Raw genomic sequence first — 25,464 nt, 5'->3', positions numbered from 1 at the left:
ATCTTTAAGACTGAAGAGAGGTGGAGAGGTTTCGGGAGGAAATTTCAGAGGGTCTAAATGGCTGAGGACATGCCCGCCAATGGTGGGTTAACTGGAGTGGGGGATGCCTAAGAGCCTAGAAGTGAAGGAACGCAGAGTGCTTAGAGAGTTGCAGGGTTAATGGAGGTTACAGAGATAGGGAAAGGTGAGGCCTTGGAGCGATTTCAACACAGGAATGAAAATGTTAAAATCAAGGCGTTGGTGGACCGAGAGCACTGTAGGTCAGCGGGCTCAGGAATGACGGGTGAACGGAGTTTGGTGTGGCTTAGGGTATGGGCAACAGAATTTCAGGTGAGTTAATAGAAAGAGGAAGAAAGAGGACTGGACAGCAGTGTATTGAAATAGTCGAGCCTGAAGGTCATAAAAACATGAATGAGGGTTTCAGCACCAGATGGGCTGGGGCAGGGGTGGAGACGGGTGATGTTATGGAGGTGTTATGTATGCAAACCTAAGTAACCAGTGTTATACCGCCACCAGCGGGTGTACCTATTGGAGTCCCCAGGGATCCCAGCATCCCTTGGGAGCACTGTATATAAGCAGGCCTCCTATGCTGTACCATCACTCTGGAATTAGAATAAAGGAACTAAGGTCACCATACAGGATCCTTTACTGTCCCTTGTAAAAAAAACTGCGTCCTCCATGGGAGCTGGTCCAGCGTCCCAGCGGAGATGCATGAAGAAATCAAGCCATTCCAGCGGCGCAAAGATGAAATGTCCATACAGACAGACTGCCTTTTGTCATGTAATCGCGTGGTTTTGCCTAAGAAAGGCAGGGAAACGTTCATACGTGACCTACACAGTATCCACCCAGGCATAGTAATGATGAAAGCTATAGTTAGATCCTATGTGTGGTGGCCTGGCATCGACTCAGATTTAGAGTCTTGCGTGCGCCAAAGCAACACTTGCTCTCAACTGAGCAATGCACCCAGGGAGGCACTAAGTTTGTGGTCATGGCCCTCCAAACCGTGGTCTAGGATCCACGTTGACTTTGCTGGCCCTTTTCTAGGCAAAATGTTTTTAGTTGTTGTGGATGCTTATTCAAAATGGATTGAATGTGTAATAATGCCTGTAAGCAGGTCCACTGCCACCATCGAAAGCCTACGAGCCATTTTTTGCCATGCACGGCCAGCCTGATGTCCTTGTCAGTGACAATGGGCCGTGCTTCACCAGTTCTGAATTCAAGGAATTCATGACCGGCAATGGGATCAAGCATGTCACATCTGTCCTGTTCAAGTCCGCACCCAATGGCCAGGCAGAACGGGCAGTCCAAGCCATCAAGCAAAGCTTGAAACGCGTGTCAGAAGGCACCCTGCAGACCCGCCTGTCCCGAGTCCTGCTCAGCTACCACACAAGACGCCACTCGCTCACCAGGGTTCCCCCTGCCGAACTGCTCATGAAAAGGGCACTCAAAACAAGGCTCTCTCTTGTCCACCCTGATCTCCATGATCACGTCGAGGACAGGCGGCATCAACAAAGCATGTACCATGATCGCGCAAATTTGTCACGCAATATTGAAGTCAATGACCCTGTATTTGTACTCAACTATGGACATCGTCCCAAATGGCTTGCTGGCACTGTCATAGCCAAAGAAGGGAGTAGGGTGTCAAACTCGCAAATGGACTAACTTGCAGAAAGCATTTGGACCAAACCAAACTGCAATTCACAGACAGCCACGAGCAACCCGAAGAGGACACCACCAACTTTGACCCTCCGGCACACACACAAGTGGCAACTGATGTCACGGTTGACCACCAAGCTGAACTCACCATCCCCAGCAGCCCAGCAAGGCAGCTGCCCAGCAGCCCAGCGAAGAACCAACCAACTCACCTACACCTGCATTTGTACCGAGACGATCGACGAGGGAGCGAAAGGCCCCAGATCGTCTCACCCTGTAAATAAGTGTACTATTGACTTTGGGAGGGAGTGATGTTATGTATGCAACCCTATGTAACCAGTATTATACCGCCACCAGAGGGCGGTATAATCCCTTGGGAGCACTGTATATAAGCAGGCCTCCCATACTGTACCATGCTGGAGTTAGAATAAAGGAAATAAGGTCACACTTACTCACATCTACAGTACTCAGTTACATTACTTTATTTAAGACATAACAGAGAGGATATGGGATTGGAAATTCAACTCAGAGTCAAATATTAGGCCGAGATTGTGAACAATCTGGTTCAGCCTGAGACAGTGGCCAGGAAGGGGGAAAGGATCGGTAGCGAAGGAATGTAGTTTGTGGCATGGGCCACTGACAGTGGTCTTCCCAATGTTTAATTGATTCATTTAATGATTAATCAAAAATAACCGAAACTACATCTATAGAAATTAACTAATACTTGTTCCTTTTTAATAAATTGACTGGTGAGAAATTGTGGGGGAAAAAAGCAATTTTTGAAATCATGCAAACCTACTCACCTTTCTATTATTATATTTCAAAACGGTATAAAATTTATCAGCTGCCACTGCTCTGTTTGGAGTTGCGATAACCAAACCAGGTAGATAGCAATTATTTTCCGCCTCTGCATCACTACGAACCAAAATAAAGTCTCCCACCTGCAAAAACAGTGTAGGTTTATTAAGTAACATCAAAAAAACCTTAGAAAACGGACCTTAATGTGGATAGACACAGGATGATGTAGTTAGGAAACGGTAACAGTAATCATATGTAAGACATGAAATGGTCCTTTTTAAAGAATCTGTGAGAAATGTGGGACGAGGCTAACATAAACCCCACCAGGATACAGCAAGTGGTCGGTAAGGACTCACTGCCTAGTCGGCGGCAAGTCCCTGTCATTTAATAAATTGCCCTCCGTGTTTATGCCTGCGGTGATTGTCACCTCGCCGCTCGTGCAGCCGCTCCATCAGACCGCGCCGACACCCTTTCCGACCGGCGGCAACCCCCTTTCCACCCCCCGCGGGAAATTGCCCCGCGGGAAATTTCCCCGCAGAGCGGCTGTTGGTCGTTGCCCCCGACAGCTTTCTCCTGTTGGGAGCTGTGTGTGCCTGGGCAGCGCGCCCACCATTAAAGGGGAGGGTGCTCTGCCGCGGCCGCCATTTTATTTTCATTGTCGGCCTACTCCGAGGTTAGCCTTGCGTAACGGGCCACTGGCCCGGCCGAAACCCTCCCTGGTGGCCCAGTGGGTGCCACTAACGTGGCTGCAGAGTTTGCAGCGGCCCTCTCCTTGGACTGAAGGGGAGGGATGTTGTGACGTCATCAGTGACGCGCTGACCTCATCAGCACGGCGCTGATTACTATAAGCGGCAGCCGCTCCAATGCAAGAGCACTTCCGCCCCACAGCCGACCGGAACACCATCCCAAGGAAAGAAAATCAACAAAGAGCTCTAAAAAATGTCGCTCTAAAAAAACGGTGAATGTGCCACTTTTTCATCCGGGGGCAATTTCGGCCTCCAAGTATCTTCCTGTAAAGGGTAATATCATTAAATGTCCAAGAGGGTTTTATAACCAATATAAACTAGTTTTTAAAAGCAAAATTATCTAACCAAAGTGAATCAACAAAATCAATAAGACGAAGGATTTTTTTAAATTAAGCCAGTTCAACTAGAGGTTTAGACATAGCTCAATCTCATTGGGATTTGACACCAAGGAGAGGTAGTCCATTCAAAGTGGTTTTTGTTGTGTATGGAGAAAGAGTCAGACTGAATACTGTGAGCTCAAAGTAAATGTGACTTTAGTCTTTTATTGCAGGTTTCCAGAGTGTCTCTCCAATCTGTGAAGCCTCCTTAAATACCTGTGCTCCCAAGGGATTATGGGATCCCTTGGGACTCCAGGGGATGAGCCCTCTGGTGGCTGTACAGATTAAATACATCCACATATATAACAAAATAAACTAGCAAAATTAACTAAAATAACTAAAATCAATATCAAGAAGAGTCTCCACTGGCAGAGATTGGAAATGAAAGGATTTGGGAGTGATAATTGCTCAAACTCCAGAAACAGAGGTCAGTGTCCTGCCATTATGAATAAGGCAAGTTAAATACTGCAGGTCACTGGACTACTGGACCGAGGAAGTTACACTGATATTGTACAAATCGATAGTGAAGACAATTAGAGAGTATACTAACAACAACTACTTACATTTATCATCATCATCATAGGCAGTCCCTCGGAATTGAGTAAGACTTGCTTCCACTCGAAAAGTGAGTCCATAGGTGGCTGAACAGTCCAATATGGGAACCGCAGTCCCTATCACAGGTGGGATATACAGTCGTTGAGGGAAGGGGTGGGTGGGACTGGTTTGCCGCACGCTCTTTCCGCTGCCTGTGCTTCGTTTCTGCATGTTCTCGGCGATGAGACTCGAGGTGCTCAGCGCCCTCCCGCATGCACTTCCTCCACTTAGGGCGGTCTTTGGCCAGGGACTCCCAGGTGTCAGTGGGGTTGTTGCACTTTATCAGGGAGGCTTTGAGGGTATCCTTGTAATGTTTCCATTGCCCACCTTTGGCTCGTTTGCCGTGAAGGAGTTCCGAGTAGAGCGCTTGCTTTGGGAGTCTCGTGTCAGGCATGCGAACAATGTGGCCTGCCCAGTGGAGCTGGTCGAGTGTGGTCAATGTTTCAATGCTGGGGATGTTAGCCTGGGCGAGGACCTTAATGTTGGTGCGCCTGTCCTCCCAGGGGATTTGCAGGATCTTGCAGAGACATCGTTGGTGGTATTTCTCCAACAACTTGAGATGTCTATTGTACATGGTCCATGTCTCTGAGCCATACAGGAGGGCCAGTATTAATTCAGCCCTGTAGACTATGATCTTGGTGACAGATTTGAGGGCCTGGTTGTCGAACGATCTTTTCCTCAGGCGGCCGAAGGCTGCACTGGCGCACTGGAGGTGGTGTTGATATATATGTAGGCCCCCAAATAATAACTTCACGGTGGGGCGGACAATAATCAAGGGAATAATGGAAGCATGTGAAAAAGGAACGGCAGTAAGCATGGGGGATTTTAACCTACATATCGATTGGTCAAATCAAATCGCACGGGGTAGCCTTGAGGAGGAATTCATAGAATGCATACGGGATTGTTTCTTAGAACAGTACGTTACAGAACCTACAAGGGAGCAAGCTCTCTTAGATCTGGTCTTGTGTAATGAGACAGGAATAATAAATGATCTCCTCATAAAAGATCCTCTCGGAATGAGTGATCATAGTATGGTTGAATGTGTAATACAGATTGAGGGTGAGGAAGTAGTGTCTCAAACGAGCGTACTATGCTTAAACAAAGGGACGACAGTGGGATGAGGGCAGAGTTGGCTAAAGTAGACTGGGAACACAGACTAAACGGTGGCACAATTGAGGAACAGTGGAGGACTTTTAAGGAGCTCTTTCATAGTGATCAACAAAAATATATTCCAGTGAAAAAGAAGGGCGGTAAGAGAAGGGATAACCAGCCGTGGATAACCAAGGAAATAAAGGAGAGTATCAAATTAAAAACCAATGCGTATAAGGTGGCCAAGGTTAGTGTGAAACTAGAAGATTGGGAACATTTTAAACGACAGCAAAGAATGACTAAGAAAGCAATAAAGAAAGGAAAGATAGATTACGAAAGTAAACTTGCGCAAAACATAAAAACAGATAGTAAAAGCTTTTACCGATATATAAAATGGAAAAGAGTGACTAAAGTAAATGTTGGTCCCTTAGAAGATGAGAAGGGGGATTTAATAATGGGAAATGTGGAAATGGCTGAGACCTTAAACAATTATTTTGCTTCGGTCTTCACAGTGGAAGACACAAAAACCATGCCAAAAGTGCTGGCCACGGGAATGTGGGAAGGGAGGACCATGAGATAATCACTATCACTAGGGGGGTAGTGCTGGACAGACTAATGGGACTCAAGGTAGACAAGTCCCCTGGTCCTGATGAAATGCATCCCAGGGTATTAAAAGAGATGGCGGAAGTTATAGCAGATGCATTCGTTATAATCTACCAAAATTCTCTGGACTCTGGGGAGGTACCAGCGGATTGGAAAGCAGCTAATGTAACGCCTCTGTTTAAAAAAGGGGGCAGACAAAAGGCAGGCAACTATAGCATTTTCCCCACTACAGTTTAACATCTGTAGTGGGGAAAATGCTTGAAACTATCATTAAGGAAGAAATAGCGGGACATCTAGATAGAAATAGTGCAATCAAGCAGACGCAACATGGATTCATGAAGGGGAAATCATGTTTAACTAATTTACTGGAATTCTTTGAGGATATAAGGAGCATGGTGGATAGAGGTGTACCGATGGATGTGGTGTATTTGAATTTCCCAAAGGCATTCGATAAGGTGCCACACAAAAGGTTATTGCAGAAGATAAAGGTACGTGGAGTCAGAGGAAATGTATTAGCATGGATAGAGAATTGGCTAACTAACAGAAAGCAGAGAGTTGGGATAAATGGGTCCTTTTTAGGTTGGCAATTGGTGGTTACTGGTGTGCCACAGGGATCGGTGCTGGGACCACAACTGTTTACAATATACATAGATGACCTGGAAGAGGGGACAGAATGTAGTGTAACAAAATTTGCAGATGACACAACGATTAGTGGGAAAGCGGGTTGCGTAGAGGACACAGAGAGGCTGCAAAGAGATTTAGATAGGTTAAGCGAATGGGCTAAGGTTTGGCAGATGGAATACAATGTCGGAAAGTGTGAGGTCATCCATCTTGGAAAAAAACACAGCAACAGGGAATATTATTTGAATGAGGAGAAATTACAACATGCTGCAGTGCAGAGGGACCTGGGGGTCCTTGTGCATGAATCCCAAAATGTTAGTTTGCAGGTGCAGCAGGTAATCAGGAAGGTGAATGGAATGTTGGCCTTCATTGCGAGAGGGATGGCGTACAAAAGCAGGGAGGTCCTGCTGCAACTGTACAGGGTATTGGTGAGGTCGCACCTGGAGTACTGCGTGCAGTTTTGTTCACCTTACTTAAGGAAGGATATACTGGCTTTGGAGGGGGTACAGAGACGATTCACTAGGCTGATTCCGGAGGTGAGGGGGTTACCTTATGATGAGAGATTGAGTAGACTGGGTCTTTACTCGTTGGAGTTCAGAAGGATGAGGGGTGATCTTTTAGAAACATTTAAAATAATGAAAGGGATAGACAAGATAGAGGCAGAGAGGTTGTTTCCACTGGTCGGGGAGACTAGAATTAGGAGGCACAGCCTCAAAATATGGGGGAGCCAATTTAAAACCGAGTTGAGAAGGAATTTCTTCTCCCAGAGGGTTGTGAATCTGTGGAATTCTCTGCCCAAGGAAGCAGTTGAGGCTAGCTCATAGAATATATTCAAATCACAGATAGATAGATTTTTAACCAATAAGGGTATTAAGGGTTTTGGGGAGCGGGCGGGTAAGTGGAGCTGAGTCCACGGCCAGATCATCCATGATCTTGTTGAATGGCGGAGCAGGCTCGAGGGGCTAGATGGCCTACTCCTGTTCCTAATTCTTATGTTCTTATATATTTATATAGCCCCTTTAAATGTAGAAAAGTATTCCAAAGCATTTAATGGAGGTGTAAGGAATAAATAACATGCAGTTTTGTTCACCCTACTGAAGAAAAGCGTATAGATGCTTTTGAAGGAGTTCTGAGAAGAGTGACCAAGGTAATTCCAAACCTTAGAGAACTAAGTTATGAAGAAAGGTTCAAACAGCAAAACTTATTTTCACTTGAGAAAACAAAACTGGAGGAGACATGATACAGATATAACACCTTTCATGACCACTGGACGTCTCAAAGTGCTTTACAGCCAATGGAGTACTTTTGGAGTGTAGTCACTGTTGTAATGTGGGAAACGTGGCAGCCAATTTGCGCATAATCTGCTCCCACAAACAGCAATGTGATAATGACCGGATAATCTGTTTTGTTATGTTGATTGAGGGATAAATATTGGCCAAGACACCCCTGCTCCCCTGCTCTTCTTCGAAATAGTACCATGGGATCTTTTACGTCCACCTGAAAGGGCAGACAGGCCTCGGTTTAACATCTCATCTGAAAGACAGCACCTCCAACAGTGCAGCACTCCCTCAGCACTGTACTGGAGTGTCAGCTTTGGACAACTTGGACCAATTTCCATACCTCGGGAGCCTATTATCAGCAAGGGCAGACATCGATGATGAGGTCCAACACCGCCTCCGGTGCGCCAGCACAGCCTTCGGTCGCTTGAGGAAGAGAGTGTTCGAAGATCACGCCCTCAAATCTGGCACCAAGCTTATGGTCTACAGAGCTGTAGTGATACCCGCCCTCCTGTATGGTTCAGAGACGTGGACCATATATACTAGACACCTCAAATCGCTGGAGAAATACCACCAACGATGTCTCCGCAAGATCTTGCAAATCCTTTGGGAGGATAGACTCTCCAATGTCAGTGTTCTCGACCAGGCCAACATCCCCAGCATTTAAGCACTGACCACACTTGACAAGCTCTGTTGGGCGGGCCACAATATCCGCATGCCCGACGCAAGACTCCCAAAGCAAGCGCTCTACTCGGAATCCTAGCGAGCGAGCCACGGCAAATGGGCAGAGGAAATGTTTTGAAGGACATCCTCAAAGCCTCCTTGATTAAGTGCAACATCCCCATCGACACCTGGGAGTCCCTGGCCAAAGACTGCCCTAAGTGGAAGAAGTGTATCCGGGAGGGCGCTGAGCACCTCGCGTCTCATTGCCGAGAGCATGCAGAAACCAAGCACAGGCAGCTGAAGGAGCGTGCGGCAAACTCCCCACCCACCCTTTCCTCCAATTAGTGTCTGTCCCACCTGTGACAGAGATTGTAATTCCAGTATTGGTCTGTACAGTCACTTGAGAACTCACTTTGAGTGGAAGCAAGTCTTCCTCGATTTTGAGGGACTGCCTATGATGATGATGATGATGTTCATAAGCAACAGAAGTAGTTCTGATAATTCCACTGGCAGAACGGTCAGTAACCAGAGGACACTGATTTAAGATAATCGGCAAAAGAACTAGAAGGGAGATGAGAATTTTTTTATGCAGCGAATCGTGATGACCTGGAATGCTCTGCCTGAAAGGGTGGTGGAAGCAGATTCAATAGTAACATTTAAAGGGGAATTGGATATATACTTGAAAAGGAAAAATTTGCAACGCTATGCGGAAAGAGTGGGTCAAATTGGATAACCCGAACCCTAACCCTTTCAAAGAATCGGCACAGGCTCGATGGGCTGCATGGCCTCCTTCTGTGCTGTATGATTCTATGGCCGCAATCTCGCCAACCGTAGTGAGACCGGGGCAGCCGGGGTAGGTGGCAGGTGGCTAATCCGCTCCTCGCTCCAGCCCGCACTGTATGAAGAATCTTCCATCGATGGGGCTTGTTAAGCCCACCCTGCGAGGTTCCCAGCCAATTAAAAGGAAGCGGGGCTGATGATGCCATTTGATGATACGTCATCAGCCAGTTTCCTTAAAGGGACCATGCCCACATTCATTTTGACAGTTGAGTTGTCAGTGTTCTGCAGCATTGAGGTGCTGCAAACACTGACAAACACTGCACAAAGGTGCACGACTGCACCCAGGATCTCCCATGACTCCCTCCAGATGCTTTGGGAGGGAGACACAGCACACAGGGAGGTCCTCCCCAGGACATTGCACAGTAGGGCACAAGCAGGGATGTCATCAGGAGGAGCTGGCTGCAGTGGTGGAAACCTTTCAATAATCTCAGTAGATCACAAGCCACACTCAATCTCATCCTGTTGTGCCACTTATCACATCCCCATCACTCTTCCCTACGCTACGCCTGCCCATCCTTACACCAACTTACCTTGCACCTCGACCCATCTCTCTCTATCCACATTATCACATCCTCATCTCACTAGGCACACTCACCCTTATCCTTGTCCAATCATACCAAAGACACAAGGGTAGGCACTTGGGTCTTTTATCCAATGTTCATGTAGAGTTTCTGCTAATGTGTTGTCAAACATTGAAATCTTTATTTTGAACACTTTGCGCTCTTTGGACAGATTTATATGAACCTTTGGAAGTGGCTTAGTGAGTTGTTGTGAATAGTGAGACATAAGGGTACCCCCCACAATAGTGATCAGTGTGAAAGGAATGGCTTGGTCATTGTAGGGATGCCTTATGGTGCTGGTGTGGGGTGGTACCAACCTGGCACATCATGTGGCAGCCAGGATGTACAGCATCAAGTGAAATAAATATGGCCATGGTGAGGCCATCCCTGGCATCCTGGACAGCAATATGGTCGGGTGCTGCTGCCCTGGGGCCATAATTCAGGGTCTGTATAAGGCCCGTTTCCACCGTTTACTGGCAGTCATGCGGCAGGATCGAGTGGCCGCCACGTTGCAGTCCAATGGCCACTCCGACCCAAATTCATTTCAGGGATTTTTCGGCCAGTCTCCAATTCCGCCCCGCTGCTGATGACTGCAGCAAGCACATCATCAAAACACGCACCAGCACTCTCCCTCACCTGCAGAAATACTGACCCAAATTTATTAGAAAAAATCGTTCTCCCGCCGTACGGTGCTTCAAGGGGGGAGCCCACTGCCGCGGCCAGGCAACCAACAGGCAGCCTGGCACCTCCTCTTGGGTGCCAGGCCGCTGGCCTGGCCGAAACCCTCCCTGGGTGCCCAATGGCCGAAGATTAAAAAATGCCGGATTCTCTCCCCTTTAACGGAGGGGAGAGAGAGCGTGGTAATGCACACGTGCTGTGATGTCACCACTGCTCCACCGTTGAGTGACAATGGCGGAGTCCAGGTTCCGCCCCAACATTCGCCCCTCAGCCTGCCTTACTGCCACACTTCCGTTCCCACTATGACCGAATTCTGGCCCAATGTAAAAAAAGAACTATGTGCCAAAAATCAATGGAAAGACCACCTCAATGATCCCAGCGGGAAAAATGTCAAGAAAAAAGTAGGTCCGCCAGCTTTCTGGCTGCTCTGAATTTTGGCCGCCTTGTGTCCTGTGCAGAATCAGGTGATTGCGGAGAAGTTTGGTGTTGTTGGTGGTGATGCTGGTGTTCTCAGTGATTATGGTGTTGGGGCTGATCGTGGTGGGATTCTAAGGATTAAGGTGAGATTTTTTTCAAGGGCACTGATGCTGCTGGAATAGATGGCAGCTGAAGTTGAGATGACAGAAGCGATCTGTCAATGGTGAGAGAGGTTGCGCCAAGGAGGTGACAGTGAATAGAGAGTTCACTGCAGGCATTGCCAAACTGCATACAGCTCAACTGTGTCTTCCAAATCTTGAAGGTTTCAGCTCTGAAATTGCAAAGTGAACAGCTGTGAAATGGTAGCTTTTATACCACTTCTGCAGCTGCCAACTAGACAAAGCAAAGGGGAGTCATTGAGAACCTGACATATTTACCTGACGTGAAGCCCAAGCGACAGGAAGCTGCTGAATAACTGGGAAAAATGGAAAGTACCTGGTAAAATTATTTTTAAATACCTTTAAACTATCTCTTAGTGATGTTAATTGGCTGGCCTGCCACTTGATGTCAGGTCTGAGAACCGCAGCCAGACCCGGCACTTTGGAAACTGACAAGGAGGCGGGATCAGAGTGGGATCCCGCCCCGCTGTCAATCATGGCTATTTTTGACAGCGGGCCTGCCTCCAAACCCACACTTGCAGGGCTGGGAAAATTCCGGCCCATGTAAGAAAATGAGTGTTTCATAAATCAGATCAATATTGTGTTGGCGGGAAGTCGATGATAAAAGAGTCATACACGAGCTCTGCATGGCCCATTCAAACTCAGGTTTCCTAACGTTTCTTATGAGACAGCAAATGAACACACATCAAGGCATTTACAGCCCTCCCACATGTTAAAGGCACTATGTAAATGCAAGTTGTTATAGAAAACTGTCTTTGCAGGCTACACCTCACTTGAGCGACAGTGACTGGATTGTGCCACCTGCCAGGAATTGGTCTCCAAATAACCATCACCAACCTCATCAGAGCCCTGAATCTTTCTGCCTCTGGCTCGGTTCAAGCTGCCACAGAGGATCTCAGCAACATCAGTCAATCTGCAGTTCACACATGTATCAAGCAGATGTCAGTGTCATCACTCTATCCATGGGGAGCGTCCTGCGGAATCAGAGGGCACTGCATTTTTGGCATAAGGCAGGATTTCCCTGTTATGTATGTAATAACTCGATAGACTGAATACTGTAAACTAACACAGGTACAAACCTGGCTCTGCTTTATTAGGGCCAAAAGTGATTACATTACGTGATGGCTTGCCTTTTATATCTGGGCCGCACACACATGCGTACAGCCGAATGATCAGCTATGATCTTATTGAATGGTGGTGCAGGCTCGAAGGGCCGAATGGCCTACTCCTGCACCTATTTTCTATGTTTCTATGTTTCTATGACCTCCGACAGTGGCGCCACCTGGTGGCTAGTAACTCCAAGCATACATACATGACAATATCCCCCTTTAAGATATTAGTGACAGTCTTTTTACAAATTGAGACAGTCCGGGGCTTTCCGCTCCCGAGTTGATCGTCTCAGTTCAACTCCAGCCTTGGGCGAGCGTTCTGAGTCTGTTATGACTGGGGGCTGGGTAGCCGATCTGATGGGAGTGGCAATGACCATGTCAGGGATTGACAGTCCAGATTCATAGATGACAGTGGAGTCCTCTGATGACTGAGGGTAGATTGGTTGGTCACAGATTGTGTCTTCCTCAGTCTGTTCCGGTTCATCCGTGTGCAGGAGCTTTATCTGATCAACATGTTTCCTGCATGTTTGCCCATTCTTGAGCTGTTATCCTCCTTGGCCGTAACAGTACCGGCGATTCACTTGGGACCTTGACCATAATTTACTACATACACAGGATCGTTAACAGAAATGTCGCGTGACACGGCAGCGCGATCATGATACCACTGCTAACTTTGACGTCTGTATTCAACATGGTCACTCAAGTCAGAGTGGACAAGAGAGAGCTTGTTCTTGAGACCTCTCTTCATCAATAGTTCAGCAGGGGAGACCCCGGTAAGTGTGTGGGGTCTTGTCCTGTAACTGAGCAATGTGCATCACAAGCGAGTCTGCAGTGCACCTTGAGTTACACGTTTCATACTCTGCTTAATGGTTTGGACAGCACGCTCTGCTTGACCATTAGATGCGGGTTTGAATGGTGCTGACCTGACATGTTTGATACCATTCAGTTTCATGAACTCTTGAAACTCCAGACTAGTGAAGCAAGGTCCGTTGTCGCTTACAACAATGTCGGGCAGACCATGAGTGGCAAACATGACACGAAGGCTCTCAATGGTAGCTGTGGATATACTGGATGACATGATTATACACTCTATCCACTTGGAATATGCATCCACCACAACTAAAAACATCTTTCCCAGGAAGGGACCTACAAGGTTGATGTGGATCCTGGACCGTGGTTTATATGGCCACGACCACAGACTCAGCGGCGATTCCGCTGGTGCTTTACTTAGCTGCATGCAAGTATTGCACTGATGCACACATGATTCCAGATCAGTGTCAATTCCAGGCCATCATACATGAGACCTGGCAATGGCTTTCATCATGACAATACCGGGATGAGTGCTATGTAGATCATGTACAAATTTCTCTGACTTTCTTAGGCATAACAACACGATTACCCCACGGTAAACAATCTGACTGAATGGATAGTTCGTCTTTGCGACGGTTGTAAGGTTTGGTCTCATCACCCATTGGCAGACCAATCACCACTAAGGACACAATGTTTCACAGCTGATAATATCGGGTCCTGGCTGGTCCAGGTCTTAACTTGTTGAGCCATGACAGGGGTTCCTTCACTTCCAAAAGCATCCACAACTAACAGTAGGTCTGCAGGTTGTCCCCACTTTCGATGTGGGCAGCGGCAGACGGCTCAGTGCATCGGCACAATTCTCGGTGCCAGGTCTATGGTGAATGACATAATCATAGGCAGATAATGTCAGCGCCCACCTCTGGATGTGGGACGATGCATTGGTATTTATACCTTTGTTTTCCGAAAACAATAAAATGAGTGGCTTGTGATCTGTTTCCAGTTCAAACCGAAGACCCAACAGGTACTGATGCATCTTTTTAACCCCATACACACAGGCTAATGCTTTTTTTTCTACCATGCTGTAGGCTCTTTCCACCTTTGACAAACTTTTAGAAGCATACGCAACAGGTTGTAGTCTACCCGACTCGTTAGCTTGTTGGAGCACGCAACCAACTCCATATGACGAAGCATCACAGGCCAATACTAGATGCTTAAACGGATCATAATGTACCAGTGGCTTGTTAGAGCAAAGCAGATTAGTAGCTTTCTCAAAAGCTCTGTCTTGAGATGCACCCCAAACCCAGTTGTCGCCTTTTCTTAGCAGCATTTGCAGTGGCTCTAATGAAATGCTCATTCTAGGTAGGGAATTATTAAAGTAGTTGAGTAGACCAAGGAATGAACGCAACTCGGTCACATTCTGAGGCGTGGGTGCATTTTTGATGGCCTTGGTTTTCGCGTCTGTAGGCCTGATGTCGTCAGCAGCAAATTTCCTCCCCATGAAGAAGCAGTTCGAACATTTCAGTCTGAGGCCCACTTTGTCCAGATGATGTAGAATTCTTCCAAGTTGTTCAGATGTTCGGCGGTGTCCCGACCTGTGACCAGGATATCATCTTGGAACATGACGGTTCTAGGGACGGACTTTAGTAGACTCTCCATGTTCCTCTGAAATATGGCTGCAGCCGAGTGAATTCCAAAAGGACACCTGTTGTAGATAAACAGTTCTTTATGCGTGTTGATCCATGTAAGTTTCTTCGACGTCTCGACCAGCTCCTGAGTCATGTAGGCCGACGTCAGATCCAGTTTCGTGAACGATTTGCCCCTGGCTAGCGTTGCAAACAGGTCATCAGCCTTCGGTAACGGGTATTGATCCTGTTTCAAAACTTGGTTGATCGTAATCTTGTAGTCTCCACAAATCCTGACAGCGCCATCACTCTTCAACACAGGAACAATGGGGCTGGCCCATTCGTTAAATTCAACCGGTGATATGACCCCTTCACGCTGGAGTCTGTCCAGTTCGATTTCGACTTTCTCGCTCATCATGTATGGAACCGCCCGAGCTTTATGATGGATGGGTCATCCACGTGGATCTGCACCTTGACTCCCGTGAAATTGCCGATGCCTGGTTCAAATAGCGAGGGGAACTTGCTCAGCACTTGAGCACATGGCATATCATCCTCTGACGACAACTTTGATATCATTCCAATACCATTTGATTTTTTTTGAGCCAATTCCTGCCGTACAGCATTGGACCATTGCCTGGAACAATCCGTAACGGTAAATCATGAACCGCACCATCATACGACACCTTGACTACTGCGCTGTCAATCGTCCTTATGAGTACTTTAGTGTACGTACGCAACTTGGCATTGACTGGACTCAGCTTAGGCCTCACAGCCTTAGTATCCTACAGCTTGTTGAATGTCCTCTGGCTCATTTTTGATTGACTCACACCCGTGTCCAATTCCATTGGTACCAGCACACTGTTAAATTTCACATTAATCATTATCGGTTGGCTCTTTGTTAGGAACAAATACACTTCCATACACTTCCTCCTCTGGTATCTCAGAATGCATATCTGGATCCGCGCTATACTGGTCATCATCCTCCACATGGTGTGTCGCGGACTTTGGGCAGCCACCGGTTTCGCATACGCAGTCGAGTAGGCCCTGCATATGCAGCTCTGCCAAACGACGATATAATCTTGTTTACAGTACTTGCCAAGTTCCGATTTTTCGATGATTTCTGCTTTAAGATTTTGTCCCTCGTCGTGCATGCCTGGGCAATCATGATGGCCTTGCTCAAATCCAGCATCTCCGATGCCCGTAGCTTACACAGGATCATCTCATGGTTGATGCCGATGACAAAGAAGTCCAGCAGCATGTCTCCCAACGCGTTTTCAAACTTGCACAGTCCAGCTAGACGTCTTAGGTCGGCATCGAATTCTGAACACATTCTGGCCTCCAGAACGAATGTGCTTGTAGAATCAATATCGTGTGATGATGATGCCTTCTTCTGGTTTGAGATGGTCACATACCAGAGCACACAATTCCTCATAGTCCTTGTCCGTTGGACTTGCAGGCAAGAGAAGATTCTTTATGAGTCCATAGATTTTCGGACCGCAAACCATGAGGAAGATCTAACTGCGTCAGTGGGTCCCTCCATTTCGTTGGCCACGAAGTACTGGTCCAGATGAGCTACAAATTCTGCCCAGTCCTCTCCCACCATGAATCTCTCTAGAATTCCAATTGCGCTCATTTTTGTACTTAAGTTACCTCGTCGCCAAATGTTGTGTATGTAATAACTCGATAGACTGAATACTGTAAACTAACACAGGTACAAACCTGGCTCTGTTTTATTTGGGCCCAAAGTGATTACATTACATGATGGCTTGCCTTTTATACCTGGGCCGCACACATGTGCGTACAGCCCAATGACCTCCGACAGTGGTGCCACCTGGTGGCTAGTAACCCCAAGCATACATACATGACGTTCCCAAAGTCTAGGGCATCACCGACCAGGCCTGTGGGGTGCTATTGGGTCCTGGACACATTTATTTTTTCTTCATGAACTGCAAGGACTGGCATTCACTCAATGTGCAGCACATCTGATGAAGTATCTGATGCAGTTCTGATGAAAGGTCATCGACTTGAAATGGGCCTTTGTCAGACCGCATAGTTTTGGTCTCCTTGCGTAAGGAAGGATATACTTGCCATTGAGGGAATGCAACGACGATTCACCAGATTCCTCGGTTGGGGGAATTGTCATAAGAACATAAGAAATAGGAGCAGAAGTAGGCCATACTGCCCCTCGAGCCTGCTCCGCCATTTAATACAATCATGGCTGATCCGATCATGGACTCAGGTCCACTTCCCTGCCCGCTCCCCATAACCCCTTATTCTCTGATAGGTTAGATTGAGTAGACTAAGCCTATATTCCCTAGAGTTTAGAAGAATGAGACGTGATCTAATTGAAACATACAAAATTCTTACAGAGCTTGACAGGGTAGATGCAGGGAGGATGTTTCCTCTGGCTGGGGAGTCTAGAACCAGGGGTCACAGTCTCAGAATAAAGGCTCGGATATTTAGGACTGAGATGAGGAGAAACTTCTTCACTCAGAGGGTGGTGTATCTCTGGAATTCTCTATCCCAGAGGGCTGTGGAGGCTCAGTCATTGAGTATATTCAAGACAGAGATCAACAGATTTTTGGATATTAAGGGAATTCAAAGAATATGGGGATAGTGCAGGAAAGTGGAGTTGAGGTAAAAGATCAGTCATGATCTCATTGAATGGCGGAGCAGGCTCAAGGGGCCGAATGGCCGACTCCTGCTCTTAATTCTTATGTTCTTAAGTTAACTCCATTTCTCTCTCCACAGATGCTACCTGATCTGCTGAGTGTTTCCAGCATTTTCTGTTTTTATTTCAGATTTTCAGCATCCACAGTATTTCGCTTGTGTTGCAGGATATCTGTGACCATCAAAATAGAATCATGCAAGTGAAAGCCCACTTCCCAGCTAGCAGTCATGGCATCGAAACATAGAAACATAGAAAATAGGTGCAGGAGTAGGCCATTCAGCCCTTCGAGCCTGCACCACCATTCAATGAGTTCATGGCTGAACATGCAACTTCAGTACCCCATTCCCGCTTTCTCGCCATACCCCTTGATCCCCCTAGTAGTAAGGACTACATCTAACTCCTTTTTGAATATATTTAGTGAATTGGCCTCAACAACTTTCTGTGGTAGAGAATTCCACAGGTTCACCACTCTCTGGGTGAAGAAGTTTCTCCTCATCTCGGTCCTAAATGGCTTACCCCTTATCCTTAAACTGTGACCCCTGGTTCTGGACTTCTCCAACATTGGGAACATTCTTCCTGCATCTAACCTGTCTTAACCCATCAGAATTTTAAACGTTTCTATGAGATCCCCTCTCATTCTTCTGAACTCCAAAGAATACAAGCCCAGTTGATCCAGTCTTTCTTGATATGTCAGTCCCGCCATCCCAGGAATCAGTCTGGTGAACCTTCGCTGCATTCCCTCAATAGCAAGAATGTCCTTCCTCAAGTTGTACACAATACTCCAGGTGTGGCCTCACCAAGGCCCTGTACAACTGTAATAACACCTCCCTGCCCTTGTACTCAAATCCCCTCGCTATGAAGGCCAACATGCCATTTGCTTTCTTAACCGCCTGCTGTACCTGCATGCCAACCTTCAATGACTGATGTACCATGACACCCAGGTCTCGTTGCACCTCCCCTTTTCCTAATCTGTCACCATTCAGATAATAGTCTGTCTCTCTGTTTTTACCACCAAAGTGGATAACCTCACATTTATCCACATTATACTTCATCTGCCATGCATTTGCCCACTCACCTAACCTATCCAAGTCACTCTGCAGCCTCATAGCATCCTTCTCGCAGCTCACACTGCCACCCAACTTAGTGTCATCCGCAAATTTGGAGATACTACATTTAATCCCCTCGTCTAAATCATTAATGTACAATGTAAACAGCTGGGGCCCCAGCACAGAACCTTGCGGTACCCCACTAGTCACTGCCTGCCATTCTGAAAAGTACCCATTTACTCCTACTCTTTGCTTCCTGTCTGCCAACCAGTTCTCAATCCACATCAGCACACTACCCCCAATCCCAAGTGCTTTAACTTTGCACATTAATCTCTTGTGTGGGACCTTGTCGAAAGCCTTCTGGAAGTCCAAATACACCACATCAACTGGTTCTCCCTTGTCCACTCTACTGGAAACATCCTCAAAAAATTCCAGAAGATTTGTCAAGCATGATTTCTCTTTCACAAATCCATGCTGACTTGGATCTATCATGTCACCTCTTTCCAAATGCGCTGCTATGACATCCTTAATAATTGATTCCATCATTTTACCCACAACTGATGTCAGGCTGACCGGTCTATAATTTCCTGTTTTCTCTCTCCCTCCTTTTTTAAAAAGTGGGGTTACATTGGCTACCCCCATTGACACTTTCATCCTAAGGTAGTTCATGTTGCCAGAGCTATTCAAGCCAGAAGCAACAGTGCAAAATAATCTATCCTCTTAAGCACTGGCTCATGACACCTCTGAGATGGCCACAAGCAGCAGCTGAGTGCTGAAAGTAGTCCCACAGAGCCATCAATATCATTGGGACTGCATTGATGTGCAGCTCCACCTTCTCTAATGCACTTTGTGGTTAGTGCCCTTGGTGTCAAACAGGGCCACTTTCCTCTGCCACATCTCCTTCAGCAGTACTTCTACAAGGGCCCCATTAAACCGTGGTGCTCTGCTAGTCCCCTACTCCATGCTTCCAAATTCCCCAAAGCCTGGAAAATCGGGTCGATCGCACCCTCCGTGAGCAAACGACTTTTCGCCCGGGCACAGTGGCGCTAACGACTCTCGCTAAGTTCCACGGGAGTTTAGCGGAGTCGGTAACCTGTACTGTGCCGGCGATGATAACATCATCACCATGCGCAACACCCCGTTATCGCCCTGGAACAAAAATTGGGGAATGCCCTCTGAAGTTGCGCCGGGCGATGCCTGGGACCGTTTCAGTAGGCGTGAATCTGGCTGCAGGACGCTCGCCCAGTGACACTTAAGGAGGAGGTGGGGGCCATTTTTGTAAGTTGCCATCTTTCTGCTGCACCGCGTTGGCGCTTCGATCGCGGGGTTCGTGCTGCGATCGGTCAGCCCGGCACTCTGTTGGCACGGCACCCTCAATCCCCTAATGAAGGGAAGAGCCCCTCCTGCGTGGCAGCGCTACGCGGCCCAGTGCGTAGCGCTGAGCCCCGCTCCCAACCAGTCCGCCCCACTGCCACCCAAGAAAGGAAGTGGAGCGCGTTATTTTGTGCCCCACTTCCTTTCAGGGGCGGTGACCCAAATTTTCCGAGCTGGGCGGGACTTTCGCGCCTGCCACAAAATGACCCGCCTCCCGGATGTTACTGCCCCCAAACGGGGCGCAACGGAATTTCACCCCGCCCCCCGCAAAACTTTTGCTTCTAAAAACTCCAAGTCAGCATGGATTTATGAAAGGGAAATCATGCTTGACAAATCTTCTAGAATTTTTTGAGGATGTAACTGGTAGAGTGGACAAGGGAGAACCAGTGGATGTAGTGTATTTGGACTTTCAAAAGGCTTTTGACAAGGTCCCACACAAGAGATTTGTGTGCAAAATTAAAGCACGTGCTATTGGGGGTAATGTACTGATGTGGATAGAGAACTGGTTGGCAGACAGGAAGCAGTGAGTCGGGATAAAACGGGTCCTTTTTCGAATGTCAGGCAGTGACTAATGGGGTGCTGCAGGGCTCAGTGCTGGGACCCCAGCTATTTACAATATACATTAATGATTTGGATGAAGGAATTGAGTGTAATATCTCCATGTTTGCAGATGACACTAAGCTGGGGGGCGGTGTGAGCTGTGAGGAGGACATTAAGAGATTGCAGGGTGACTTGGACAGGTTAGGTGAGTGGGCAAATGCATAGCAGATGCAGTATAATGTGGATAAATGTGAGGTTATCCACTTAGCTGGCAAAAACACGAAGGCAGAATATTATCTGAATGGCACAGATTAGGGAAAGGGGAGGTGCAACGAGACCTGGGTGTCATGGTACATCAGTCATTGAAAGTTGGCATGCAGGTGCAGCAGGCGGTGAAGAAGGCAAATGGTATGTTGGCCTTCATAGCTAGGGGATTTGAGTATAGGAGCAGGGAGGTCTTACTGCAGTTGTACAGGGCCTTGGTGAGGCCTCACCTGGAATATTGTGTTCAGTTTTGGTCTCATAATCTGAGGAAGGACATTTTTGCTATTGAGGGAGTGCAGCGAAGGTTCACCAGACTGATTCCCGGGATGGCAGGACTGACCTATGAGGAGAGACTGGATCAACTGGGCCTGTCTTCACTGGAGTTTAGAAGGATGAGAGGGTATCTCATAGAAACATATAAAATTCTGATGGGACTGGATAGGTTAGATGCAGGAAGAATGTTCCCGATGTTGGGGAAGTCCAGAACCAGGGGACATAGTCTAAGGATAAGGGGTAAGCCATTTAGGACTGAGATGAGGAGAAACTTCTTCACTCAGAGAGTTGTTAACCTGTGGAATTCCCTGCCGCAGAGAGTTGTTGATACCAGTTCATTGCATATATTCAAAAGAGAGTTAGATATGGCCCTTACAGCTAAAGGGATCAAGGGGTATGGAGAGAAAGCAGGAAAGGGGTACTGAGGTGAATAATCAGCCATGATCTTATTGAATGGTGGTGCAGGCTCGAAGGGCCGAATGGCCTACTCCTGCACCTATTTTCTATGTTTCTATGTTTTAGCCTCCAACAATGCCCTTCCATTTAAACTGCTGCTGCAGGCCTTTAAGTCCCCTGCAGCAGCACCAGATATCCCACCCTGCCAAACAGCAATCTCACTGTTGAAGATGTTATTCATGCCAAGAACCCGCTAGGAATACATAATAGGCCTGATCCTGGAATTCCACCCAGATGCATTCCAAGATAAAAGTCAAGAAGAAAATGCCTTACAGCCAACAGCGCTAGTTTGAAACTACGCATCAGTAAAATCTCCATCTTGGCAGCTTATTTCACTTACTTTCAATGGGGGGCAAGGTGCAGCTCCTCCAACCTGGATTAAAAACCGAGTTGGTGTAAACTGAGTGTCTCCTTTAGTGAAAGCAATGATGACTTTTCTGACACCGACACACTCGGTCACAATTCCTGCGAACAGCAGAAATAAAATAAATAAAACTTGAGGTATAATTCTCACATACTATAAACAATAGGCTATCGGGCATCATTGGGTAGGCTCGCAATCCAACTGGAAGGGGAAAATCATTTTAATATTTATTGTTATTCCGTGCAAACACCATTATGCCATAAGGACAGGACGTTACACTGCACCCTATTAAAAGGCATCAAAACAGGGGGATACTGGTAACAGTTTCACAGCTAGATAAATTAATCATCAACGTCAATATCATCATAAATTAATTTGTCACTTCTTCAAGACCAACCGCAGCCAGAGAGAGCAGATAAATAACGCAGGCAGGCTGATGCCACAACTCAAGAAAAATCATTCAAAAAATATTAACTCAAATGCCTGCTGCTCATTTTTAAGTCAAATGTCAGAGCATTAAAGAAAATTCCATTAGAAACCTCAGGAGCTAGATACTAGAATGCTTTATCACCATATAGATGCCCAGCAGCTACATTTTACGAGATTAGAATTTTAATGTTTAATAAATAATATACAGCCCGAGACAGCTGTAAATGCAGGAGAGATTGCAATGAATAATTTGGCAAAAACAATTTATTATAGCAGTGGAAATAGTGCAGTTAAATGTGTGTAAATGTACATAAAATTAGGTGCAATAATAAACAAAAGAGAAAAATAAAATTGCGCTTTTGGATTTATCGTACAAAACTGAACACAAAATTATCCTGGGTATTAAACATTCCTCTGTGATATAGAGATATATTTATGCACATCATTTTGCACATTAATAATTTCAGTTAGGAACAAATATATGCTGAAATTTGAAATTAAAAGCATGATTCACCTTATATGGTGGTGTTTTCCCAGCCCCTATGTTTTGAATAATCTTAAATGTTCAAAGTTGTGTAAGGACACATTCTAAGTCGTAGTTGCAGTTTGTCTTTAACAACCAACTAAAAGCACACATGTTTTCTTCTATCCATTCTCACTATGTAGGCGTCACTGACAAGCCCAGGATTTATTGCCCATCACTAGTTGCCCTGAGAAGGTAGTAATGGGCCTTATTCTTGAACTGTTGCCGTCCATGCGATGATGGTGCTCCCACAATGCTGTTAGGCACGCTTTTTTAAACGTGTTATTCTTTGTAGAGACTTGATATGACTGGGTGCTCAGCCACTTTAGAGGGCAGTTAAGAGTCAATCATGCTAGTCTGGGACAAGATTCACATATAGGCCACACCAGATAAGGACGGCAAGTTTCCATCCTTACAGGACATTAGTAAACCATTTGAGTTTTACGACATTCCAACAGCTTCAGGGTCACTTTTACCGAAAGTACCTTTGATTTCAAACTGAATTCAAATTCTCAAACTGCTATGGTGGGATTTGAGCTCACGTTCGCTGGATTACTCGTCCAGTAATATAACCACTACACTACCATACCTGTCCCACAAATAATATGAAAGAGAAAAACACAAGTTTAGTCAATGTTGAAAGTAGACACGACAAATGAAATCAAATTCCAACAAAACCATCAGCATGACTCCTATTTCCTGATGTAACTCAAATTCACAATAAATATAGGCCCTGGGGAAACCGACTATTTAACACCCCTTCCCCCGAAGTTGGATTTTACCCCCACTGTATCTCGACTATCTGGCATTTTAGTACCATATTTAATTTCCAATAAGGATCTAGATTTCATTTACAGTCAATCACTGGGTCCCGTTCTTTCTTTCCGGCTATTAATGTTTCTGGCCTATAAGCCGTACTTTGATAGCTCCCAGCCTGTAAACTTTACGCTTTCAATTTACTTCCTCTTCAAAGTTACATATTCCTCGCACATACATTTAAAACATTTCTTACGGCTTTTTAAGGCTCACTGGATGACGTAAGCCAAATCCAACAGGACCAAGAAGGTCCCAGGATCAATTCCTAGCCTGTGCTGAATCAGCCAATCACAGCCAGTCAGAAGTGGAAGCAGTACAGTTCAGCTCAGTGCCCTCTGGGCTAAGAAGTGGATGAAAAGGGCCTCCTGTTCCAGATTTCTTCCCAGTAAATCTGACTTGAAAGTGAATACTGAATATAAATAGAATTGGGTTCGGCTATGATGTTTTCCCAAATTAATATCCTCGTTATACTCATCCAGATTCACATATCAAAAATAACCACTTAAGTGAAGTACCAAAAGACAACTGGCATTCATAGTGAGCATGTCAACATCTTCAGGAAAAGATGAAGGAAAAAAAACAAGAAAGTTTGCAGTTAAGAATAGTAGGAGTCAAGGAGCTCAGTCCTCAACTTCGAACTAGGCTATGTGTTAAAGGCAAGGAATTGCTCATGACTTGCATTTTGGTTACTTCATCTTGAAGGGTTATTTTTAGTTATCAATCAAGTCATCAAATTAAAGAAAGAAATGAAAGAAAGTCTTACTTTTATATATTGTGCCTTTCACGACCACCAGACATCACAAAGTGCTTTACAGTCAATAAAGTACTTTTGGAGTGTAGTCACTGTTGTAATGTGGGAAACGCGGCAGGCAATTTGCACACAGCAAGCTCCCACAAACAGCAATGTGATAATGATCAGATAAAAGGGCCAAAATTGCCTCCCTTCGTAAGCTCCATTACCGCTGGGGGCAGATTGATGGGCCGTCCCATCCGAAATTGCCCCCAGGTCGGAAGCAGTGGAAACGGGTTACCGCACCGCCTGTTTTCCCGCCGCATCTAGTGCGCACTGACCGCTTCCTGACTGGCGGCGACTCGCTGTCCGACCCCTGCAGGAAATTGCCCCGCTGGAAATTTCCCCGTGCGGAATTGCCGCACGAGAGCACCGCCACCGCCGGTCGGAGCCCCCGACAGCGTTCCCCAACGGGGATCTGTCTGTGGCTGGGCAGCGCGTCCGCCCTTAAAAGGGACGTCGCACTTCCGGCGACTCCATTTTATTTTTTATTGTCGCCGACTGCCAGGGCTGACAATTATGCCCTCGGGTTTGGCCGGGAAACCCTCCCGGGTGGCCCACTGTTTGCCATTAAAGTGGCTGCAGAGTTTGCAGTGGCCCTCCGCTTGAACTGAAGGGGAGGGACATTGTGACGTGTCAGCGCGACGCTGAAGGCTTGGAGCGATGGCCATTCCGACCCACCCCCCACTTCCACCTGCAACACCGCTCCGACCGAAAAGAAATTCCGTCCTGAATGTCTCCGGATTCTCCGCCCCATGAATTGGGGCAGGGAAACACTTAAAAAAAAAACAGTAGTTGCGCCCGGTTTGGGGAGGGGCTCAATTTCAGCCCCAAACTGTTTTTGCTATGTTGTTTGAGGGATAAATACTGGCCAGGACACCGGCGATAGCTCCCCTGCTCTTCTTCGAAATAGTGCCATGGGATGTTTTACGTCCATCTGAGAGAGCAGATTCGGTTTAACGTCTCATCCGAAAGACGGCACCTCCGACAGTGCAGCACTCCCTCAGCATTGCACTGGAGTGTCAGCCTAGATTTATGTGCTCAAGTCCCTGGAGTGGGACTTGAACCCACAACCTTCCGACTCAGAGGCGAGTGTGCCACAGCTGAAACTGTTACGAAAGGACCCACCATGAAGCATTCCATGGAGAGAAGGCACAGGAAACATCTATAATTGTTCAGCTTTTATTGCACAATTACAAAGAACCGCCATCAACAGTAATGGAGAATTCTGTGGACACATCCACATCCACCTGTATATATTTTTTGGACAAAAACTTGTGGT

At 46.6% G+C, this 25,464-nt stretch overlaps 1 protein-coding gene across 1 annotated transcript in view; it reads right to left on the bottom strand.

Moving 5' to 3' along the window:
• LOC139274658 (von Willebrand factor A domain-containing protein 3B-like) overlaps positions 1-25,464 on the bottom strand; it is a 275,722-nt gene that overhangs the window by 57,505 nt on the left and 192,753 nt on the right. Inside the window, exons 24-25 of the mRNA XM_070891337.1 lie at positions 21,601-21,725; positions 2,457-2,594 (exon numbers count right to left, since the gene is read on the bottom strand). Of these exons, the coding sequence (XP_070747438.1) occupies positions 2,457-2,594; positions 21,601-21,725 (263 nt within the window). The remainder of the gene's footprint in view (positions 1-2,456; positions 2,595-21,600; positions 21,726-25,464) is intronic.

Source organism: Pristiophorus japonicus, chromosome 10, assembly GCF_044704955.1.
Source record: "Pristiophorus japonicus isolate sPriJap1 chromosome 10, sPriJap1.hap1, whole genome shotgun sequence".
In the NCBI taxonomy this organism is placed as follows: Eukaryota; Metazoa; Chordata; class Chondrichthyes; family Pristiophoridae; genus Pristiophorus; species Pristiophorus japonicus.
This window is presented reverse-complemented; position numbering and strand designations above follow the sequence as displayed.